The sequence below is a fragment of the Bombus fervidus genome, chromosome 10 (genome assembly GCF_041682495.2).
Source record: "Bombus fervidus isolate BK054 chromosome 10, iyBomFerv1, whole genome shotgun sequence".
NCBI classification, from domain to species: Eukaryota; Metazoa; Arthropoda; class Insecta; order Hymenoptera; family Apidae; genus Bombus; species Bombus fervidus.
In genome coordinates this window covers 2,579,360-2,601,854 of record NC_091526.1, presented here as the reverse complement: position 1 = coordinate 2,601,854, position 22,495 = coordinate 2,579,360, and the positions used below count along the sequence as shown (strand labels likewise).

At 37.2% G+C, this 22,495-nt stretch overlaps 1 protein-coding gene across 5 annotated transcripts; it reads right to left on the bottom strand.

The window, feature by feature from the left end:
• Positions 1–10,042: 10,042 nt before the first annotated feature.
• Positions 10,043–21,704, bottom strand: LOC139991571 (glucose dehydrogenase [FAD, quinone]-like). 5 transcript variants are annotated; one of them, XM_072011778.1, is made up of 6 exons: positions 21,580–21,704; positions 20,822–21,076; positions 14,544–14,762; positions 14,072–14,242; positions 10,455–12,732; positions 10,044–10,407 (listed from the first exon to the last, which is right to left on the bottom strand). In XM_072011778.1, the coding sequence occupies exons 3-5, from the start codon at positions 14,725–14,727 to the stop codon at positions 11,237–11,239; spliced, it is 1,851 nt and encodes a 616-aa protein (XP_071867879.1). In that variant the 5' UTR covers positions 14,728–14,762; positions 20,822–21,076; positions 21,580–21,704; the 3' UTR covers positions 10,044–10,407; positions 10,455–11,236. The 5 variants fall into 5 exon arrangements, with proteins under 5 accessions (XP_071867884.1, XP_071867879.1, XP_071867882.1 ...); XM_072011781.1 differs by lacking the exon at positions 20,822–21,076 and having other exon boundaries at positions 21,580–21,679; XM_072011779.1 differs by lacking the exon at positions 20,822–21,076 and having other exon boundaries at positions 21,431–21,675.
• Between the last annotated feature and the right edge of the window lie 791 nt (positions 21,705–22,495).

The window sequence follows — 22,495 nt, the reverse complement described above, 5'->3', positions numbered from 1 at the left end:
GAATAAACTAAATATATACAAAACAATAATCAAACCAATCTGGACATACGGAGTCCCATTATGGGGGACGGCAGCAATGAGTCACATAAGCAAAATAGAAATAGAGCAAGCAAAAATTTTAAGGACAATAGTTAACGCTCCATGGTACGTCAGAAATGAAGACCTACGAAAAGATCTAAAAATTCCAACAGTCAAAGAGGAAATCGTTAGATACGCAAAAAAGTACAAAGAAAGACTTGCAGCACACCCAAACCAGCTGGCTGCTGAAACAAATAAAACCAAAATAGAAAGAAGACTGAAGAGGAAGCATCCCGCAGACCTCGAAATAGAGATACAATAGGAAACCTAGAAGATGGAACCCCGCTGGGGGTAACCATCCACATGCTATATTTTATTTATTTCTATTTATTTTTATTTTTTATTTTTTTTATTCTTTTATTCTCTAAGCTATAACATTTTACCAAATGTCCTTCTGGACAAATTGTGAAAATGTAATAAAACAAATAAAAAAAAAAAAAAAATCTCGTGACAACTAACGATTCTCCCCTCCCTCCTGTTTCCCCAAGGCGTCCCTTTTTAACACTTAAGCTACCTATACGCTGACCATCGCTCATTTTTCCAAGTATCGAGGACTAATATTCGCGACTTAAAACACAAAGAAGTCTAAAAATTATTCATACAGTTATCTTTATAAAATATAAGTCAATTATATTTTGCGGTAATGATTTTATTAAACGACTTCACATATTGTTTATACAAAACATGAAATTAAAAGTACATATTAAAAGTATAATTAATATAAGTATATAAAAAATATATAAATTAAAAATTCATAATGCATTTTAATATTTTTTTACAGTGTGGTATCGTTTGATTATAACTTTATTTAATCATAACTGATAATGTAACATCTTAATTAATTTTAACATCACTAAATTGAAGTATTTTATTATATATTGTACTTTATAAAAGCAGAAAACGTGGCGCAATTAATTGGGAACAATTCCAGGTAAACAATAACTGAAAATAAAAAAAAAAAAAAAAAGAAAAGAAAAGACGCTGCTAAAGTAAAAAAGGGAGATCTCTATATTCGGTCGGCTAAGTGTTAAGTATTTTTTTTGTACTCGCCCATGATCAAATATGGTTATGTTCGCCTTCTCAGGCACTCCCTCTTCCGGAAGGGCCACGGACGCGTCGCTGGGCCCGATGTGTTATGGGGATATGCCATACCTTTTGGCCCGCCGGCATTTTCACTTGTACTTTCACTATGTAGTTCGTACTTCGTACAAGTTAATCGTCAACCTACACAATTATTTCACGATACTACACTAATGACATAATGACGCTTGTTTGCTTCTTATCTTACGCTGCTAATGCCGCATCGTCATCAAGCATACAATTTCTATTATTAGAACTGTTTTATAAATAAAACATCTTCTTAGGTGGCAATTAAACTAATGTAGGATTAGGATGGAAATTAATTCTGCAACTGTGCAACGATTTAAAAGAAGAAAGAATTACATTTCTAATGACATCGCGCGTCAATATTGATTACTTAGAAAACTTTTCTTCCGTTCTTCGAATGCACAATATAATCAGGTATAATTAGTACATATTATATGTAGCTAGGCAATTAGTACATTGCACTAGTACATTACACTAGTAAATATAATTATATGCACTAATTGCATAGCTACATATAATATGTACCAATTATACGTGATTAATATGTACTAATTACAACAACAAAAGAAGTACAGCCGGTCACAAGCACTTCGCATACCGTCCTTAATGCCCATGAAGATCGGGCTATGGTTCTCCATACAAGAGAGACAGTTCTGCCCGAGCAGCCGAGCTGAGCGGACGTGTGAAGCAGTGCCTCCACAAGTGCGACAAGTGAGGAAATAATGCAAATACCACCAATTAAGATACTAAACAACGGCGAAACATATGTTATAAACAGAGCTGTAGATACAACAAACCCAATCCTACCAACAAACGAATAGCATGATTGCTCAGATATAAACGAATCAGAAATGGAATTCACAGAAACGAATGACGTGAGGAATAACACCAACATCGACCTATCACACCAGAACGAAAGCTGGAAGGTCGTAACTCCCAATAAAAAACAAAAGATAACAACAAACACAAATGCTAGGAGGGCTGCGGAAACAGAAAGGCAACAATGGCTCCAAGGAATTCCACTCCAAAACTCCTTCAGCGTACTGCCACAGGAAAAGGAATCAGACCAAACAGTAATACCAAAAATACACAACGCCAAACCACCACCAATCCACATAGATGCACACATAATAGACCCCCTCATCGAACTGCTAAACATCACGGCAGGCAATGAGAACTACAGCATTAAACAACTAAAGCTTGACCAAGTCATAGTGCAAACCAACACCCCAGAAACCTACAGAAGGGTGGTAAAAGTGCTAAAAGAAAAAAAAGCCGGGTACCATACTTACCAGCTTAAAACTGATAAAAGTTACAAAGCAGTAATCAGAGGATTACGCCCAATGACAAACACAAAAAATGTATGCGAGGAACTAGCCAAAATCGGACATCAAGTAAAAGTGATAAATAATATACCTAGACACGACACTAAACAACCACTACCGCTATTTCTAGTAGAGCTAGAACCTAAAAGCAACAACAAGGAAATATTTGATATCAAAAAAATACTAAGCACAATAATCACAGTCGAACCACCCAGACACAAAAAAGACGCACCGCAATGCATGCGGTGCCAACAATACGGACATACAAAGAACTACTGCAACAGAAACCCGGCGTGCGTTAAATGCGCAGAAAAGCATTTAACAATGAACTGCCCATACATAGGAAAAATAAACGACGTAAAGTGCTACAACTGCAATGAAAACCACCCAGCTAGCTATAAAGGCTGTACAGTCAGAAAACAACTTCAACGCAAACTCTTCCCACCACTTCGAAGCAGGACATACAATAACTATCACACACAACAGGATAGCGCAGAAACCGAGACATCAACAAACGTACAGCGCGTAATGAATATCAACCACAATAATACCAATACCTCCGATAGCCGAAGCTACGCGCAAGTAACCAAACAAACAACATCCCTAGACACCCAAAACCAGAACAATAACACCAACGACGCTACAGAAATCAAGGAACTATTAAGGCAATCCATCAAAAACACTGAAATGCTAACAAAAATGATAAGCGAACAAAATGCAGTCCTCAGGCAGCAAACGCAACAAATCAGAACCATGTTACAACTTCTTACAAACATGTTAAGCAAAAAATAAAAAATGGACAATAAATCCACCAAATGGCAAACATTCAAAGAAATAATCGAGAGCAAAATCAACTGCAACATTCCACTGAAAACATCTGAACACATCGAACAAGCAGTAACAACACTCACAGAAACTAGACAAGAAACAGCAAGGGCAACCACTTTACCTGAATCAACCATTAGATAAACAAAAATAATTCCACCAGACATCCTCGAAAAAATTAGGGAAAAAAGGAAAGCGAAAACAAAATGGCAAAAACATAGAACAAGAGAAAACGAAAAATACCTAAACAAACTTGCAAAGGAAATAAAAAACAAAGTAAAAGAACACAACAGCAACGAGTTCACAAAGTTCATAGAGTCACTATCTGCACACGAAAACTACAACTACTCACTATGGAAAGTCACAAAAAAAATAAAGAAGACAATAAAACTAGTCCCAGAAATCAAAAAAGCAGACAACACATGGGCAAGAAGCAACGAAGAGCGAGCTGAAGAATTTTCCAACCACCTATGCAACACATTTACACCACATAACATCAATAACAGCAACCTCAATTGTCACACGGACGAGTATGCGCCAACCACTAGTTCCGCAACTGACAAGCAATACACCATACCTAAAACAACAGCACAAGAAATTAGAAACATAATCGAAAAAACAAAAAACAACAAAACACCAGGAATTGATCTAATCAATGGTAAAATCTTGAAAAACCTTCCTCCAAAAGCGATAGGACTTATAACAATAATTTACAACGCAATAATAAGAATCGGCTACTTTCCTAAACCATGGAAAATAGTCCAGATCATAATGTTACCTAAACCAGGCAAAGACCCACACCAAACATCATCCTATAAATCAATTTCACTATTTCCCGTGCTCTCCAAAATACTAGAAAAAGTAATATACGCCCGACTTAAAACAATAATAGATAAGGAAAAACTAATACCAGACCACCAATTCGGATTGAGAAACAAACATTCCACTATAGAGCAAATGCACAGGCTTGTCAATGAAATAATAACAACACTTGAAAACAAACAATATTGCACAGCCCTCTTCATGGACATAGAAAAAGCTTTCGATAAAGTAAACTACGAAAGACTACTACAAACAATCAAGAAACAATTCCCGAAGCCAATATACCAATTAATAAAATCATATCTAAGCAGCAGAACCTTCGTAATAAAAATCAAAGACGCATACTCAGAAGTCAAAGACATCAAGGCAGGGGTCCCGCAAGGAAGCGTCTTAGGACCAATACTATACACACTCTACACGGCCAACATACCAACAACTACAAATAGCAAAATACTGATATTCGCGGACGAAAACCAATCTGAACCTACGGAATCCCGCTATGGGGAACAGCAGCAATGAGCCATATAACAAAAATTGAAACAATGCAAGCAAAAATACTCAGAACCATAGTAAACGCCCCATGGTATGTTAGAAACGAGAACATTCGGAAAAATCTGGGAATACCAACGGTCAAGGAAGAGATTAACAGACTTGCAAGTAGGTACAGAGAAAGAATAGCAGCGCACCCGAACCGGCTGGCAGCGGAAACGATCAACACAACAAGCATTGAAAGAAGACTAAATAGGAAACACCCAACAGATCTCATAAAGGATATAACAAACGCGAAGATGGTACCCCTTTGGGGGTAGCCACCTACATGCTATATTTTATTTTTTTTTTTTTATTATTTTTTTCTTATTCACTAAGTTATAAAATTTTACCAAATGTCCTTCCGGACAAATTGTAAAATTCAAATAAATAAATAATAAAAAAAAAAATACTAGAGAGACAGGACGATGAAGAAAAATCCGCGGCTCTTATAGCATGCCTCGAGCCTCAGTACCTGTAGCGAATTGAATACATAGTGATGAATCCTCCGGCCACGGGTCGATATGGTAAACTGAAGGGCGAGCTAATTCGCAACCTGGCCGAATCAGACAGCGACCGAATACAGAGGTTGGTAGAAGGCGAGGTGATGAGCGACTGGAAGCCATCCCAATTCTACCATGATTTAAAGAAACTCGCCAGTTCATTCGTGTCCAATGAGTTCATCCTCACCCTGTGGAGGAATCGTCTGCTGTATCGCTTCAGGGAAGTCCTGGCTGTGGTTGATGACACTAATGTAGAAAAGCTAACGCGGGCAGCTGATAAGATAGAGGATGCGTTTTCTCGAGAATCGATTTTCAACGTCCTGAGCTACCGATCTTTCTCCGTCAATCTTCAATATTTTAAATAATTATTCTGTGATCTTGTCTATCTCTGATGTTGCTCTCTGTCCATCCGTTTGGAAAATGAGTGTCTCTCAAAATGGTTGTCCGTATATTCGACTATATGACTCGCTATAATAACTCGCTATACTGATTCGCTATACTGATTCCCTATACTAACTCGCTATAACGATTGTCTATTTGTATCGACCGGTGGTATTACAAAACGTTCAAGGTTGACGATTACAAATGACGGCGATAATATTTTATCCTGAGTTCGTTTATCCTTGAACTTAGCAAGCCAAAAGAACGTTGACACTGCAAGGTCACAACGTACACGTGTGTAGCGGCACATGAGTCACCGGACGATTCGAATGGAGAATGGTTCATGTTCTTGTTTTGCCTCGAAATATCAACGCCGTTTCGATGTACGAGATTTAAAAATAAACGAACTCCGGACAAAACAATATTGCTGCCACGTGTAACCGTCAACCGGAGTCGAATTCAAAGGCCTTCTTTCACGCCTTCACGAGCCCCATTCTGTTGATGCTATTACTCTGCTAACCAAAACTTTTCCAAAATTTAATGAATTGATTACAAAGGTAACAGTGGAACTAAGGTAAAGGAAAGTTATATACAACCGCATGTACAAAAAGTACATTAAAGTACGTTAAAAATATTAGTAAAAATTAATTCTCATATCCTAACGTATGGAGATATTCAATACAAATTTTTTTTCTTTACCTTTTTCTCATTTAACATCATGTTGCATGTACAGGTTCGTATGGGAGCACATAGGAGTATGCAAATCAAGAAAGGAGAAAATCAAAACTGCACAAAATGAAAAAATGTATTTTTGTTATGCATTATATATTAGTTTACAATAAATAAGTAGATAATTAAGTTTCTCATTTCGGATAATTTTTAGCAACGCATTTAAACAAACCCAGTTGAAGAATTATTAAAACTTCAACCTTTCCTTCCGGGAAATGAGTCCGTTTTCGATCCAAAGTTACCTGGCAACTTTTGTTCCTCGTGATGAGTGACATAAGTTGCAAAAAAGAAAAAAAAGGAATTGGCCTTGAAAATCATGCTCAAGATCAATTTTGCCTGAACTTCTTTTTACATATCTTTGCTAATTCAGTGGTGTAGAATCATAGTGGTTTTCAAACACACTTTTTATGTACTCGTGTACATATGTACAGGGTGTTAAGAAATGTTTTGTAATGGATATCGTAGATGTGCTCTATATCTTTGGATCGGAGGAGATTTGTTAAAAAAGTTGATCGCAAAATTGACTTTGAGCATGATCTGTAGAATCAGATTGTTTTTAATCGAATCGTATAGTGTCCATCACGAAAAACAAAAATTATCTTCCTTTTTTTACCTTGTAATTTATTTATAATATAAATATAAATATATGTCGGAAATGAAAGGACACCGGGAACCCCCCTCCCCTACCCGTTGGAATTCTTCAGAAAACCCCTAATACTTTACAAAATAACCCAAACACAATTGTTCAAGACTTGAGATAATGAGCTTGGGCTCGAGGCGACAACTAGTCGCCGAACGTAGCCGCGGTCACGGGATGAACGTTTCACCTAACACAGGTATAGAATTGCATAGGTCTCCTTTAAAGATATAGCTGTACCGACACTTAACAGTAAACATTCCAACGGCCTTTGCCACGTGGCTCACCACACACAGACCCTATTCTTCGGGCAAGATGATCACCAGATGTCGATGCATCATTCACAGTATATGTTCAGTTAGCTTGCGGACCCGCTATAAATCTTAGGATTTAGTTAACTAAGGTCCTTCAAATTGACAAACAGTCTTTATTCTATCAGCCTGTAAATCTGTCACCTGCTACGGGAAGATACGGGAGATCTGCTTTCCTCACGTGCGACGCTTTCCGCTAGGAACTCTCTCTCAAGGGCGGCTAGCATCCTTCTCTAACCACTAACATAGAAATTAACCAATTAACAGCAACGTCCATTTCCCTCACCTTCTGAGCGGAGGCTTTCCTCGACGAATCCGATGATCTCGTGCCCTTAGGCACACCCCATCATAGTTTTCCTCTGCAGCGTCATCGTGACGGAATGTCATTCCCTTTCTTGCAGTCTCATTAGCCAATTATCTAGTGTATGTGCGATCGGTGAATAATCCACGTTTCAATAAAGAGTTAGTCAAGTAATTCTTGTATCGCGAGAAGCAAGTCGAGTCCGACTTAGACTTTGGAGCAAAGTACATCTGTTATCCCGTTGACCGGTTCGTTATCGAACCTAAGGTCATTGTCATTAGTGTCTAATTACCGTGGCCACTTGCCAATCTTGTAACATCCATACTTGTGTTAATAAACGTTACCTCGATTGTGTGACAACGATGAATAATTCCGGTGAATATTCATTACATGCCCCTAACCCTAATCTTAACGATAACCCGACATATAATTCTTCTTATATAACGACGTAACGTTACTTTGTAACGATACTTCGTTAGCGTCCATGCTGTTGCACTGCAACTAGCTGTTGCTCGGAATGTTCATATCGAGTCTTGATAATATTGCAAGAATATATAAATATGTAGCAAGTGCTTCGTGCAATTATGCTCTGGCATAAAGTGACACGTATAAAGCGTGGCTTATACGACGCCGAGATCATCCAAGAGAACTTCCAGATCAGCGATATTTTCTATGCTTGGACGAACGCTTTGGAGAAAGAGGATCTGTGTTGAATGTTATCAGCAGTTATCGTGAAGCAGTTTGAGAACGCGATAGTATACATTGGAGTGTGGAAGAACAAATAATTGCTCTAGCAATTGCTAGTGCCCCCTCTTGTTAACCCATTAATGAGTCTAGGTTACGTAATTACGTATTACACATAATGGTATGTCACATGTGACAACGCATTATATGTTTCGTGAGGAGGGACTCCGGTCGTGCCGTAATCAACAGGTGCAGATACTCGTAAACAGTAATTACGTTCACAGAGGAAGTTATCGTCGCTGGATGCTTAGGAAGTTGCGATGGAATCGAACTTTTTCAAAAAAATGTCCTGTTTACTGACGAGAGCAATTTCTCAAGTCTTGCGTTAAAAAAACAGATAAAATACTAGAATTTGGTAATGCAACATGTTAATCATGGACGCTTGTCATATTACGGCAGACAATATAATTGAACTTTTTCGTTGATCAAATTGTCTAGCTAGTTCCATCTATCTTTGATTTTTACGTTGACGCGTATGGAACGAACTGCGACTTATTATACCTACATAGGGTGATACAATATTTACTTTATAGACGGTGGTGCTCCACCACATTTTGGTTTATTGGTTCGATGGTTCTGAAATTTTATGTTCGGGTAACGATGGATAGGTCGGAAGCTCATTTTTTTTTTGTAGCGAGCTAATAAGATAATAACTGAAAGCACGAACGGAAGAAGAAGCTCTCGGCTACTTGCAAAATCTTCGAAATCTACTGCAACGAATTCGAAATATATAGAAACCAGATTGCGAGTGTGTCTATAAAATAATGGTAATAAAGATGGTACTATTCATTGGCTCGGAAAAAGGAGCACATTTTGCTCATCAGGAGTATGAAACGCACCGAAATGCTTGATACTGTTATAATTGTAGCATCAGTGTACGTCAAAAAACAAACAAATAAAAAACTCGTTACATACTTCGGAGAAAATGTAAAACTTACGTAATTAAAATCGTTTTAATCCTGTGCCACACCATTTAACTCGGAAGAATCCGGGCCGAAATGTTGCGCCCGAATGGTCAAGAAAAGAGCCGAAGCGCGACTGAGTGCGTAGATAGCCGCGCCCGTGTTTAAGAAAAAGATACCATTCGATACAATCGTACTTGGCCCGAGATTAAGACCACGAACGAGACTCATGATATTCATGTTTGACATGAAACTAGACCACGAGCCTGATTCGTGATATTCAAGTTTGGCTCAAAATTCTCATCACGACTCAGATTCGTCAAAGTATGATAAGGGGTTAATGACCACGAAGACCATGAAAATCGATTCTAAGTGTTTTTTCTTGTTGTTACTATCGGTTATTGTTTACCTAAAATTGTTCCCAATTAATTGCGCCGCTTTTTCTTCTTTTATAAAGTACAGTACACGAACCTAATGATGTTAAAATTAATTCAAAAGTTACACTTTCAGTTATGACTAAATAAAGTTATAATCGAACGATACCACATTGTATAAAGATATTAAAATGCATTATGAATTTTTAATTTCACGTTCAAGTCGTGTTATTTATCTTTAGCCATCTTTGATGTTTTTAATTTTACCTATATATTTTTATACTTTTAATATATACTTTTAATTTCATGTTTTGCATAAACTGTTTAATTGACCATTCACGGAGAGACGCGATCGCGAGAAAGCACGTCAACGGGAGTCGTAAATTCCCGTAACGATTAGACAATCGACGCCACGAACTGATCGATCCCTTTATTTCTATTAGGATAATAAGGGTGGTTCAATTGAGTTTATACTGAATTAACACGTATAAAATAACATTTATTTCAACAACTTTGTAACGATGGATAGTTACGCTGATGCGTATGTACAAGTTAAGTAAGTGATTGATTTAAGGGTAGAGACCCGTTACAGATATGTCTTGACTATTCTAACGATGAAGAATAAGTGAAGTTTAGTGACGATGCTGTGTCGGAGAAAAGCTAGTGATGGGTGTGTCTAGCGCACGGGACCATCGGATTTGTTGATGACATTTTTGGTTAGGAAAGTGAGGGCAATAAACATTATTTCTGATTGGACAATAAGAAGGTTGGTGGACTAGGAAGGGTCTTAACCGCCCTCGATAGAAAGTTGATAATGAGAAGCATCGTACGTGAGAAAAACTAACTTTTCCGTGTCTTCTCGTAATAAACAATAAACCTTAGAAAACGCTTTAGTAAAAAGATCTTTGTTCGGTCTGAAGGACTTTAGCTAGAAAATTCCTGAGATTTATGATCGGTCCTTAAGATTATCGAGGGTACGTAATAAGGATGTGTGGACATCTGGATGCCATTTTGCCCGCGGTGAGTGACCTGAGTTAGGTAGAGAGTCAGCCGACTCTCATAACATAAACAATGTGTGAAATCGTTAAATAAAGTCATTACCGCAAAATATGATTAATCACTTAAATAATTTCTAGGCTTCTTTGTGTTTTAAGTAGTGAATATTAGTCCTTGATACTTAGAAAATTGCGCGTTGGAAACGTATAGCTCGCTGTTGCACGCGCGGTTGGCTAAGTGTTAAAAAACATGAAGGCACTTTTTGTACTATTTTCTATGACAGTGATTCATTTGCGATTCATATTTCCATTCAAGCTTATTCCTCGTAATAAATTCTACAAGATGCAATAAGAATACTTTTTCTTGGAAATCACGGTCAAGATCAATGTTGCGGTCAACTTTTTTGCTGGGTCAAAGCTGTAGACTGCACTTATGATAGCCGCGTCAAAACATTTCTTAACAGCCTATAGCATAACGATATGTTTAACATTTACATCATGTAATATTTATTTTATAAAAAAGTTGCCTACGTCCTGGTTTGTATGTTAAGCACTGTATTACGTAATAGAAATTAGTAATGAAAACTTATGTTGTATTGAAGACTATAAGATTCTAGTATTTAATGCACTACCAGTACTCGCTTCAAATTAATTTACGAAAAGAACTATTGATATCAGACCTTATTCTTCAACCATTCCTCTTTTATCATATCCGAACCTTTCTCTGCGATCATTATAATCGGTGCATTGGTATTACCACTAATTATATTTGGCATAATTGAGCCATCTATGACTCGGAGTCGAGCAACTCCGTAAACTCGAAGCCGGGGATCCACCACAGCTTCTGGGTCCCAATTGGGCCCCATTTTACAGGTACCCGTGGGATGATATAGAGTCATGGAGTACTCTCTAATCATGCATTCCCAGTATGGGTCGGTATACATGGAAATATTTTTGCAACCAGGGAATGGTTTAGGATTCATTTTGCTGCCGTAACGTTGAAACGCGCTAGTTTTACTCATTTCGACCACAAATTTGACTCCTTCGACCAGCGTCGCCATATCTTCCGGTTGCTCGAAGTAGTTTGGATAAATCAACGGATAATCGAAAGGATTGCTGCTTCGAAGTGCGATAAAACCTTTACTCTTTGGTCTTAGAAGTATAGGAAGCACGGTCCATAAGTCTTTATTATTAATTTCCCCATACACGGCATCGTAGAATTTATTGGTGAGGCCATGAGCCTTCCAAATACCTCTACCGCCATCGGAGCTCGTCGCTCCTGCCGCCAAAATCAGTTCTATGTCTGGGAAATCGTCAGAAACGTTCACGAATTTGCTATTGATAAAAGCTACTCCTTCGATACCTCCTGGCAATGTCAAAGGACCGTCTCCGAAAATCGCATATCCTAACATATCCTGAATATTATATATCCTGCTCTCCACCAACGCAATTTCTTTGTCCACCAAGAACGAAACACCTCCCACACTTATGTGATCTTGAAGATTATGACCCACTCTTAAATCCTGAATCACTGGTATGCCGTGTTTCGATAATTGTTTTTTAGGTCCGATTCCCGACAGCATCAGCAATTGAGGGCTATTGATAGATCCCGCGGAAACGATCACCTCCTTTTCCGCACGAACGCGCAACGCTTTTCCGTCTCTAACAAACTCTACGCCATAAGCACTTTTCGACGACGGATCTATTAAAATTTTCGTAACATGTGCTTCCATGGCGACGTGTAAATTTTTCCGCGTCCTGATTGGTTGTAGAAAAGCCTTCGCCGTGGAATACCGACTGCCACGCTTGAGCGTCCCTTGAGCAACCATGAATCCAGTGTGTCGTTTTCCATTAATATCTGTGTTTTCGTAACCCATTTCTAGACCTGCCTCGAGCCACGCAGTGACCAAGGGAGTGTGCCATGGCGTTTCTTCAACGGATAGGTAACCTCCGGACGAATGATACGGCGTCTCGGCGTGGAGAGGATTTTGATTGTCTTCAGATTTTTTGAAATATTGTAACACATCGTCGTAGGACCATCCGGTATTGCCTAGCTGTTCCCACATGTCGTAGTCTTTTTTGTTACCACGAACGTAGAGCATGTAGTTTAGCATGCTGGTCCCCCCGATGACTTTGCCACGTGGCCAGTTGCATTGACCTCCTTCCATCGCTGTGGGCATAATTTAAGGTGAAATAGAGCGAAGACATTGCCACTAGATTTATTTTCCGATTGGAATCGATTTACTTGCATTCTACATATACACTTATTTCAGTTAAAACGCGCATATTCTGGCAGAGAAAAGAAAAAAGCAGGATGAGAAAGAAACGCCCGCAGGAAGGCAATCGTGCGAAGACATTTTCTTCGAACCTACAAAAGAATTACGGCAAGATGTTTGAAAAATGAGCAGACTCGCCACCAGCGAGCGCAGCAAATACCACCACTTGACACTAACTAGAGTCGGACATTTCTTCCACGACCCAAGAAATGAGAAGAAAAATCCAGCAGTACCAAAGCAGCGACATATACACTAGCAACTACAACTAACACGGCCCATATCACCTCAAATCAAAGTCCAGTACCCAAAAGATTTCGAAAAGACAAAAAGGGGGGAGTATGAGCGAACAGATATATAGGCAATTTGTGAATGGTAACTGACAAAAGGGGAACCCAAAAATAGAAAGCAACTTTTGTGTCGACAAGATACAAGGAAATGGACGAGGAAATAGATTGCATATTGAATAATGAGAGAAATCCTGAGTTGTAGAAGAGGAGGAGGAAGGAAGCGAAAAGAGTTGCTCGATATTTCAAGAGAGCAACAAATGGAAAATAATTACATGGACGATAAAATGAAACCTCGACGTTAATTGGATTTGTAGACGTAGAATGAACAGAGGACAAAAACAATAGAAAATCTAATAGTGGATATGTTTTGCAGTTTTTCATAGGTTCCGTGATCTGGAGCTTTAGAAGACAACTTTATATTGTCTTGTCATTACCAACGATCATGTACGAGAACAATCAGAGTTGTTTAAAAATGATTTGCAGTAAAACGTTCATTCACCGCACGAAACATACAGAGTATCGCTAATGTCTATCATATCAGTGTTATCGTTCAGCAGGGATGTCAAATAGTTTCAGCGATTCCACGCCTATGGTTTTTGTGTGTGTCGCGTCCGTCTCAATGTTCGTCCTTTGTTTTTTTCTCTTATCGTCAGTCTAACTGAAACTTTATACATTTACTGTAAAAATTAATTACCTCCTCGTTGAATGTATTAATTTATATAATTGGGACAGTCGCTTAATCGGATCAAAGGATGCTAGTTCCAGTGTGTCCCAAATAATCGAAATCCACTATAATGCGTTCCAAGCGTGACAACATTATGTATCTCGTGTCATTTTAATTTACTTACTTCGACATAAAATGTAAAACATTGTTTTTAACTATTTCTTCTATAGTTAGATAAATGCTTATTATCGTGATAACAAGGCATTATTAAATGTTATTTACCTCGACAGAAATTCTTATTAGGTTCCGTCTTGTATTTCCAATCGATTTGGGTTAACTGCAGATTAGCAGCAAGAACAGGAATGTCATAGATTTCTGATCCATCACCACCTGCTTCCAGAAGGAGCACGTTCCAATCTTCTATCTCGGACAAGCGATTCGCTAGGACGGATCCTATAGCCGTGTAAATTGCCATTATTAATACGCGTAGCACACAAAAACTTACAAATACTTTGAAATCAAAAATTTGAAGATTTATTTCGAAAAGGTCAAGGAAGAGATGAAATTTGTTGAAATTACATAATTTGTCACAAACCTAATATACGTTTCATCGACAGATTTGTCGAAAGAAAGAAATTGTCAAATTTTTGTGATAATCGATCATACGAGCAACAACACGCTCATTCTCGTTCGTAAATAACGCACAGATACACTCGTCTTCGTTATATTTTTATTAGATTTATCGAAAACGTACCTGCAGAACCACCGCCCACAATTATGAAATCGTAAGACGATATTAGTACTTCGGAAGGAACATTCGTCGCAGCGTAATTGTCAACCGTATACTTGATATATAGAAACGTAGTTAGAATTATCCAGAACACCGATCGGATCAGTCCTGATGTCATCCCCCCCAAAGCAATGCTTGCTATATCCATTTTACTTCTATTCTTGCGATTTCTTTTTCATCGATCTGTAATAACATGTTTTACCATCTTATTTTATATGATATCTTAGTTTGCAATCTTATTCGCAAGATAAAATCAAGTAACAAACAGTTTTTAATAAACATATTTATCTGACGCTAATGTAACTGTAATCGTCTTTTGTCTACATTTAATATATATATGTAAACTCCCTAGAGTTCACGTGGGATAGGGACTCTTTTTGTTTTACGGGTAGTACGACGTTCTTTGTTTCACGAACAGAGCGACCCTCTTATGTTTTACGGACAACCATTTTTGAGAAGCACGCATTTTCCCAAACGGACGAACAGAAACATTAGAGGCAGACAAGATCACAGAATAGTTATTTAAAATTTTGAAGACTGACGGAGAAAGATCGGTAGCTCAGGACGTTGAAAATCGAGAATCGATTTTCAGGTAAGCATTGTACAAAACTTGTTATTTCTCGTTTATGTAATTTATTGTTATTTATTGTTATAGACGAATATCAATTGTTGTTTATTTTTGTATTTTATCTAATTACGTTCATAATAAAAAAAACTCGATTTTCAGACTTCAGAATCGATCCCTGAATTATCCCAAGATTAACGATATTACATATATATCCAAAATCGATGTTGTGAACAACTTTCTCCGTACATATAAACGCAGTCTTTAACTGCTGGCTTTAGTTTCCGAGATATTTGCAAAAATATATTCGACACTCTACATGTGGTATTTTGCTGTTTATAACATGTACGTTATTAGTCTGAGGTATTCTACAGTACGCACCATACAGCTCTAACATTGTTTAATAACGATAATATAATATAGAGTTTAACATTGTCTTATTATTTATCATCTACATTTATTTCACGCTGGCGTTATCAACATATGTGGTAATTATGACAAGTTGTTAAATTTCTTTGTTCGATTCTGGCATATACGGCTGCTTTACGGAAGTCGCAATTTCAACACTTAACGCTCCAAGTGTATAACCACCGATGTCCGGCGATCTACTCCCAGTGTGCCTCTCAAATACTGTAGATAAAGCCGATCAATATGCATCAACATATTGTTTCCTGAGAAAATCGTTGAAATGGTGGCGGAAATTGTTCTTTTGAAGACTAGAAACAAGCGTAATAAATGCTTATATACTTTACAAGATTTCTCAGGAAAGGAAAGGAGAAGGCGCTTTGTCACACTAGAAGTTTGTCAAATTATTAGTAAGTTAGCTCGTAACTTTCGGAACAACAATATGTATGGCAGGCCTTCCGGAACAGATAAGGAAAGACGTTTAGATGGGAAACTCTATATAATAAATCATTTTCCAAAAGGGCAAAAAAGAAAGTGTCTTGTTTGTTCACCAAAAGGAACTAACGCGGTAAAAAAACAGTTTTCTACTGTGAGACCTGTGAATGCAACAAAAAAATTCAACACATTACACAATTATAATTAATATAAATATTGTAATCAAAATTATATTACTTCTCGGATGAATGAAGATTGTTTTGAATCACTTTAATAATATTATTTGCATTGTAGCATTTAAAATTTGATACTTAAAAACTTGCAAGTCGAAGTACGGCGAGAATAAGTTGGAGTTGTCGATCGATATTCACAATTAAAAGCGGGAGCGTTAAGGGTTGATCTACCCTAACCAACACCGATTTACTAAAAAGATGATCCAAGATCTAGATTGAAATTTTCTGTTTCGCCTTTGCATAGATTAGTGTTGGTTAGGTAGCTGATGCTACAGACAAACAAAGAAATCTAATAATTTGTTATAATGTACATACAACAACACGGGCGTAAATAACTCTGTGTGTGTGTATTGCGTAATACCTTCTGTCAGTAGTAGAAAACAGTATATTATGGGATATATTTTCGCTGATATATATTTCGGAAACTTAAACCGAGTGGTGATTATACAGGGTAGAGCGGTAAATGTAGTAGAACCGAACAGGTGATGATTTGACAGGAAAAAATAAGAAAAAGAATCGTATGCAAAGATTAAAAGCGAAAGCAATTTGGTAGAAATTCAAAACACTGGCAAATAAAAAAGTACTGAACAAAATAACAAAAGACGTGAAAAAAAATGCTATGAAAGATAACAATGATATGGAATTTTCGAAATATTTAGCCCTTTCAGTTCTACCCGAGCAGCCGAGCTGAGCGGACGTGTGAATCAATGCCTCCACAAGTGCGACAAGTAAGGAAATAATGCAAATACCATCAATTAAGCTGTTAAACAACGGCGAAACATACGTTATAAACAGAGCTGTAAATACAGCAAACCCAACACAACAAACAAACGAAGAGCATGATTGCTCAGATATAAACGAATCAGAAATGGAATTCACAGAAACGAATGACGTGAGGAATAACACCAACATCGACCTATCACACCAGAACGAAAGCTGGAAGGTCGTAACTCCCAATAAAAAACGAAAGATAACAACAAACACAAATGCTAGGAGGGCTGCGGAAACAGAAAGGCAACAATGGCTCCAAGGAATTCCACTCCAAAACTCCTTCAGCGTACTGCCACAGGAAAAGGAATCAGACCAAACAGTAATACCAAAAATACACAACGCCAAACCACCACCAATCCACATAGATGCACACATAATAGACCCCCTCATCGAACTGCTAAACATCACGGCAGGCAATGAGAACTACAGCATTAAACAACTAAAGCTTGACCAAGTCATAGTGCAAACCAACACCCCAGAAACCTACAGAAGGGTGGTAAAAGTGTTAAAAGAAAAAAACGCCGGGTACCATACTTACCAGCTTAAAACTGATAAAAGTTACAAAGCAGTAATCAGAGGATTACGCCCAATGACAAACACAAAAAATGTATGCGAGGAACTAGCCAAAATCGGACATCAAGTAAAAGTGATAAATAATATACCTAGACACGGCACTAAACAACCACTACCGCTATTTCTAGTAGAGCTAGAACCTAAAAGCAACAACAAGGAAATATTTGATATCAAAAAAATACTAAGCACAATAATCACAGTCGAACCACCCAGACACAAAAAAGACACACCGCAATGCATGCGGTGCCAACAATACGGACATACAAAGAACTACTGCAACAGAAACCCGGCGTGCGTTAAATGCGCAGAAAAGCATTTAACAATGAACTGCCCATACACAGGAAAAATAAACGACGTAAAGTGCTACAACTGCAATGGAAACCACCCAGCTAGCTACAAAGGCTGTACAGTCAGAAAACAACTTCAATGCAAACTCTTTCCGCCACTCCGAAGTAGGACATACAATAACTATCACACACTACAGGATAGCGCAGAAACTGAGACACCAACAAACGTACAGCACGTAATGAATATCAACCACAATAATACCAATACCTCTGGTAGCCGAAGCTACGCGCAAGTAACCAAACAACATCCCTAGACACCCAAAACCAGAACAATAACACCAACGACACTACAGAAATCAAAGAACTACTAAAGCAATCCATCACAAAACACTGAAATGCTAACAAAAATGATAAGCGAACAAAATGCAGTCCTCAGGCAGCAAACGCAACAAATCAGAACCATGTTACAACTTCTTACAAACATGTTAAGCAAAAAATAAAAAATGGACAATAAATCCACCAAATGGCAAACATTCAAAGAAATAATCGAGAGCAAAATCAACTGCAACATTCCACTGAAAACATCTGAACACATCGAACAAGCAGTAACAACACTCACAGAAACTATACAAGAAACAGCAAGGGCAACCACTTTACCTGAATCAACCATTAGATAAACAAAAATAATTCCGCCAGACATCCTCGAAAAAATTAGGGAAAAAAGGAAAGCGAAAACAAAATGGCAAAAACATAGAACAAGAGAAAACAAAAAATACCTAAACAAACTTGCAAAGGAAATAAAAAACAAAATAAAAGAACACAACAGCAACGAGTTCACAAAGTTCATAGAGTCACTATCTGCACACGAGAACTACAACTACTCACTATGGAAAGTCACAAAAAAAATAAAGAAGACAATAAAACTAGTCCCAGAAATCAAAAAAGCAGACAACACATGGGCAAGAAGCAACGAAGAGCGAGCTGAAGAATTTTCCAACCACCTATGCAACACATTTACACCACATAACATCAATAACAGCAACCTCAATTGTCACACGGACGAGTATGCGCCAACCACTAGTTCAGCAACTGACAAGCAATACACCATACCTAAAACAACAGCACAAGAAATTAGAAACATAATCGAAAAAACAAAAAACAACAAAACACCAGGAATTGATCTAATCAATGGTAAAATCTTGAAAAACCTTCCTCCGATAGGACTTATAACAATAATTTACAACGCAATAATAAGAATCGGTTAGTTTCCTAAACCATGGAAAATAGTCCAGATCATAATGTTACCTAAACCAGGCAAAGACCCACACCAAACATCATCCTATAAACCAATTTCACTATTTCCCGTGCTCTCCAAAATACTAGAAAAAGTAATATACGCCCGACTTAAAACAATAATAGATAAGGAAAAACTAATACCAGACCACCAATTCGGATTGAGAAACAAACATTCCACTATAGAGCAAATGCACAGGCTTGTCAATGAAATAATAACAACACTTGAAAACAAACAATATTGCACAGCCCTCTTCATGGACATAGAAAAAGCTTTCGATAAAGTAAACCACGAAAGACTACTACAAACAATCAAGAAACAATTCCCGGAGCAAATATACCAATTAATAAAATCATATCTAAGCAGCAGAACCTTCGTAATAAAAATCAAAGACGCATACTCAGAAGTCAAAGACATCAAGGCAGGGGTACCGCAAGGAAGCGTCTTAGGACCAATACTATACACACTCTGCACGGCCAACATACCAACAACTACAAATAGCAAAATACTGATATTCGCGGACGAAAACCAATCTGGACCTACGGAATCCCGCTATGGAGAACAGCAGCAATGAGCCATATAACAAAAATTGAAACAATGCAAGCAACAATTCTCAGAACCATAGTAAACGCCCCGTGGTACGTTAGAAACGAGGACATTCGGAAAGACCTGGAAATACCAACGGTCAAGGACGAGATCAACAGACTCGCAAGTAGATACAGAGAAAGAATAGCAACTCACCCAAACCGGCTGGCAGCAGAAACGATCAACGCAACAAACATTGAAAGAATGCTAAAAAGGAAACACCCAACAGACCTCACAAAGGATATAACCTAGCAAACACGACGATGGTACCCCGCTGGGTAGACCCACATGCTATATTTTATTTTTTTTTTTTTTCTATTCACTTCCACCTAGATATAATACTTTACCAAATGTCCTTCTGGACAAATTGTAGAAAATCCAAATAAATAAATAAAAAATCACTCATACGGAATATTCTTCTCATATAGAGATAATAAACATGATTCAGAGAGACAATCAAACGAACACAGATAACACTGTCACAGCCGATAATAGTTATTCTGTGCTACGTACAGTCACAAAAGTAGTTAGAGGTATTATCCCTATATGTAAAAAGATCACATGGTGTTCACCTTATTAATGGGAAAATCCTAAAAGTATTATAAACAAAAGTGATCATAGAACGCAGTGCTAATATCCAAGCAGGGTAACGATCTGCAGGCAACGTCTTACAGATCAAACTCGCTTCTTCCAGTAATAGCAAAAATCATGAAGAAAGTAATTTACAATCGTCTGAAATCTATCATGGAAGATAAGAAACTAATAGTATAATAACAGATAATTAATAGTAATAATAACAGATCATCAGTATGGATTGAAGAACGAACATGTAAGCATTGGACAAACACACAGAATAATCAATGAAATATATATAAATATATAGAAAATAAATTGTTTACGAATATAGAAAAAGCCTTTGACAAAGTGTACTATATTGGACAGTTACAAACTATTAAGGCTCAATTCTTCGCAACCTGCGCTCACGAAAATGGAAATATTCTAACATAAACACTTGCTACTACATAACTCATGTTTTAACTCTTTTGTTTTTTTTTCTTTTTTTTTTAATAACTAATATCTTGGATTATTCTTACCTGAAATTTAATTAGTAATGCAATTCTTCTTTATTGAGAATACAGTCAACTGCCAGAATTATTAGCGAATTGCAGTGAAATTGTTCACGTTCTTCCAAACATGGAGGCCTCTTTTTCTATTCCATTCGATAATTTTCATTTTTAACGTATTGAACGTTTCTTCTATGTCATACTACAAAATCTATTAACAAACACTTTCTGCAAATTGATCGCTATTGTCTGATTTTGGATCGCTCTGTTGTGAATATGTCGAATCTAAGAACAAGGAGAGCAATTGAGATATAACAAGACACTTCACAAAATTCATTTAGATAGACCAGTTTACAAAATAGAAATTAATATGACCCTCGCAGCAATGCTTGTATATGTGAACATATGTTATAGCATTCTAGAGAATAGCCACATATCATAGATGAAGTCACGACAAGTGAGACGATATAGGTGAAACTATAAACAGAAACGAAGAAATTCGGGAAACCTGGAAGTTGCAACAATGTAGACGTGCAGAAGACGTGCAACGTTATAGAAAGATACGGAAATAGAAGATCGGAAAGATTAGAATCGCAATACGATTCAGCTAGCAGCAAAAGAAAAAGAACCAAAAGTTACTTGAAATAGTAACATGTAGATTAACTTTTTATTTATGTAATAGACTACATGGTCACAATAATTTCGTCTCAAGATGAAAACGATTGAAACTGATGAAAATTCAAATATTAGCGAAAATATGACAATTTAAAGAATACAAGACTACACACGCGTAAACGATGATATGATCACGCGCGATAACATTAAATGCGGTGTAAAGTAAAGCGGTAGATGCTTCTTTGGCGATAATCGTTTGAATACTGAATTAGAACTAGCTAGTTGTAACAGAGTATTAAATACGTAAAACACACTTATATATATATATATTTGTCTATGATTCAAGTTCGCTACGTAAAATTCCTCCATGTTGTGTTTATATAATCATTTACGTCGCTAAGGACGTTACTTATGCATTTTGATCTAATTGCTGACTAATTAGTCAATGTAATTACATATTTTGTGAAGAAGCTTCTCTCCAGCTATGACACCTCTGTTATTCAGAACGGGAGAAGAAGACAGAAGACTTTGTACAGAAATTATTTCGACACATTTGGTGTAGAGTATGAATTTTGCGTACCACAGATACGTTTAAAAAAAAAACTCTAATTGAAAAAGTGGCGAAGGTGAACGACAACAGCAAAGATATAACTTGTTATTCACGGAAATGTGATTTTGTAACAACAAATGTAGTTTTGACAATAACGATAAGTGAAGAAGAAGACCAACAAGATTTTGTGTTTATTCTCAGCCTCTAAATTTTCTCGAACAAGAAAGTAGATTTTGCCAATCGTTTCCGTGTTTTTTTCATGTAGTCCCAAATTACAAATAAAAGAGTTTTTTTTAAGTGCTATTTTAATTAAATACGTTACATAAGTTTTATCGCGCGGTCGAGCCTACACGCTGTCTGCATGCGAATGCGCTGAATGCAAAAATTGTACAATTCTGTAATCGTTCTTCCATCTTACATGAGCATCCACACATAACACAGGTGATAAACTGTAAAACGACGACTGTTGAACCTCTGAATATTTAATAGTTTATCGTTGGCAATTTTTGACGAAGAAATCCATCTTAGAGTGAATTGGT

Coding starts and splice junctions, on each gene's coding strand:
- LOC139991571 (XM_072011778.1), bottom strand. CDS start 14,727: ATGGATATAGCAAGCATTGCTTTGGGGGGGATGACATCAGGACTGATC. Junction 14,243..14,543: donor TGTGGGCGGTGGTTCTGCAG/GTACGTTTTCGA, acceptor ACACGGCTATAG/GATCCGTCCTAGCGAATCGC. Junction 12,733..14,071: donor TAATAAGAATTTCTGTCGAG/GTAAATAACATT, acceptor TTATGCCCACAG/CGATGGAAGGAGGTCAATGC.